The following is a 3040-nucleotide window of genomic DNA, read 5'->3' on the forward strand; positions in this document are numbered from 1 at the left end:
ATTTGAGAAACAAAATACAATATAAAGCCCCTTGAAAATGAAAAAAGAAAAAAACACAGAATGAAAAAAAGGTATTATCTACTAGTTATTAACTACCCATTAACAATATCCAGTGACGAGTAAATAAGCTTTTAAAATCAATACACCTGTTAACACTCTCAAACAAACCCTTTCACCCAATGCTCCCTTTGTCAGACTTAATCTTCACTCCTAATTGATTGATGGATCACTTCATTCTCAGTAACTCCAGGTGTGCTAATAACTCACGGTGAAAGAAAGGTGCGTTTAAACGCTGTCTTTTATCCAAGAGCAGATTTTTCAAATTTAACAATCTTTGGCAAAGAACAATGCAATTCTTGTGGAAATCACATTTTGTAAACATCTGTGTTCACAAATTTGTAATTTCAGAATTAGTGGAGATATAATAAATAAAACTGCAGTTCAGCTTCACAGTTCTACATTATATCAACAGAGAAATGTTCTAAAGCCAAAACATTGGTACAACTTGGGACAGACAAGCAAAAAGATGTTAAAATTTACTCAAGGACAAGGAGAAAATGTATCAAAACTGTGGGTAAGAACAAGTATAAACGGCCCTGCTGTCCAAAAAAGCAAGTCAGTCAGTTTTTACTGATACATACAGATTAGTCTGTGATAGTGATTATTATTAAGTTTCAAAATGGTCCTCAGACAAAAGAGGCTGTATATATTTTAGTGTTTCTAATGCTAATCTTACATCTAACGTTTTCTGAGATTTAACTGAATGTCTTTAAGGTAGTAAAATTGAAAAGGAAATCAACATGCGCTTTCTTAGTAATACTGCATATAAAATACTATTTCTAATTTAACCATTCGTGTAAACTTACTGTATGTAAGGCAAGTTTATTAAATGTGTTTGATGCTTATCCTGTTAATATGCCAGTGCTATAATGGCACAGTGAGTAATGCAATTTCAGCTGCATGCGATGTGTCTTTCATCTTTTGAAACCAGTAAAATAATTCCCGTCATGGTGAAGAATAGAAAAGTGTTTTAAACTCCAGGGAGAGACATGGGAATGAAAGGGCCAAGGTTCAGCATGGCTGGACATGGGCAGCTGCAGGTGAATCAGACAGTGCTATGAAAAAATAAATAAATAAAAAATGCAGAGGCTGCCTCATCTCCAATCATCTTTAGCAGCAAGTGGCGAGGAATCTCTCATGTTTCCCCTGATAGCTCCTGTGCGTCTTGAGGAGCTGCTGTGTGATATCAAAGTTATACCGGCTCTAGAGCATTAAGGAATCAGAGGGGCAAATTAAACATAGCTGGAAAGTAAATTCGGTGTTCTTGAAAACTGTTGTGCCTGAAATTTCATTCATGTATCGTGTAATGAATCTGAATCTGTGACGTCTGATTAACATTTACAAATTTTACAGCTTTAAGAAAATATTTGTGCTTCTCTTAGACTTTTATACTGTATTTTCTGAACCAGTTTCATCTAAAGTATGTCAATACATTTAATACAATGTATTAATGGAATATACAGTTGTTTTTACCTGGATTTCATGCTTTAGAATAGAAAATCTTGTTTATCATAGCTTTAAAAATGGCAGACTGCAATGGGAAATATTACTTTGTACTAAAAAGACCCAAACCCCTTTGAAAAAATAAAACCACCATAACACAAACTATCTACAAATTCTAGAAACAAATCACTAAACAGATAACCTATACAGGGTATAATATTTCAAACAACCACTTATAATTTCACTATTTTTTTTCTTGTCTACCTCCTCTGGTGGATACAAGGAACATTTTCCTAATATGACACACAGCTATAGTGTTTTTATAGATGTTGTGATGTTATAGATGTTAAATAAGCAAATAATTGCATTGCTTGCGCAGATCTTCTCCATATATTCAGCACAGTCGGATGTATGAATCTGAATGAGACCAAGCTACAGTATAAACGTTCATAGTCATAGTATTGGCTAATTTATTAGGGGGAAACAAACTCATAGACCAATACGAACCGTCGTTTTCAGTTCAAACTCCAGAACGCAGATACAGTTTTCAATTTCTCCAGTCTATGTGATCCAAAAACCGGCAATTGAAACCATCCGCTCTTCTAGACGCCTCGCACTGAATCAGTTGTATTGGCTTTGAACGAGATCCAAATTGGAGGTGACATAACATCGCCTGTTTTCTTTCAGCAGGCTGGATAAACTCATATGGTGGGGGTTGGGCTGAGCCCAGATGGGCTGTAGTCTGGTGGTGTCTGGTTGGGTTTGATGCCCCTTGCTTTCATATATAAGATTAACTGTTCCGGGATCTCAGCCAGGACATCCTTGGCAAGCCGTGCCATGCTCAGGACATGGTTTCCTGTCCTGTCCATGTAGTCTCTGAACGGTACGAACTGACGGCACAGATCAGATTAAAAAGTAGTTAGTTACAGGTGTTAATTTATTCCCTGAATCATTTTCATGGTTCATTTTCAAGGATACTGAAATGCCCATGTAAACAATGTAACTTGGTTGCTTCATTAATAATCTGGATTCTTTCATTATTTATAGGCTGCACAAGCCTTGTTGTTGTTTGTTAGCTTGAGTTATTTTTTCACGTGTGATGTTGCAGTGTTCTCTGAATCTGAGATGCCTGTAAATGTAGGTCACCCAAATTTATTCCTTAAGGAACTTCCCCAAACAGCTATATTATTTTGACACTGCTTAGGCTATGTAAATATATTTTACTGAGATGTGTGCCTATTATATATATATATATATATATATATATATATATATATATATATATATATATACACACACACACACACACACACAACACACACACACACACACACACACACACAGTCCAGCACGAAATTATTCATACTCCTGGAAATTCTGACTTAAAGTTACTTTTATTCAACCAGCAAGTTTCTTTTTGACCGGAAATGACACAGGCTTCTCCCAAAAGATAATAAGACGATGTACAAGAAGCATCATTGTGGAAAAAAATATTTCTCAGCTTTTATTTACATTTGAACAAAAAGTGGCATGTCCA

General features: G+C 35.5%; 1 protein-coding gene across 1 annotated transcript in view; it reads right to left on the minus strand.

The window, feature by feature from the left end:
• Positions 1-1959: 1959 nt before the first annotated feature.
• The window catches only part of cpne5a (copine Va), a 120429-nt gene continuing 119348 nt past the window's right edge, over positions 1960-3040 (minus strand). The window contains exon 22 of the mRNA XM_073819832.1: positions 1960-2393. Coding sequence (XP_073675933.1) covers positions 2205-2393 — 189 coding nt within the window. The 3' untranslated portion in view covers positions 1960-2204. The remainder of the gene's footprint in view (positions 2394-3040) is intronic.

The sequence above is a fragment of the Garra rufa genome, chromosome 15, assembly GCF_049309525.1.
Source record: "Garra rufa chromosome 15, GarRuf1.0, whole genome shotgun sequence".
Lineage (NCBI taxonomy): Eukaryota > Metazoa > Chordata > Actinopteri > Cypriniformes > Cyprinidae > Garra > Garra rufa.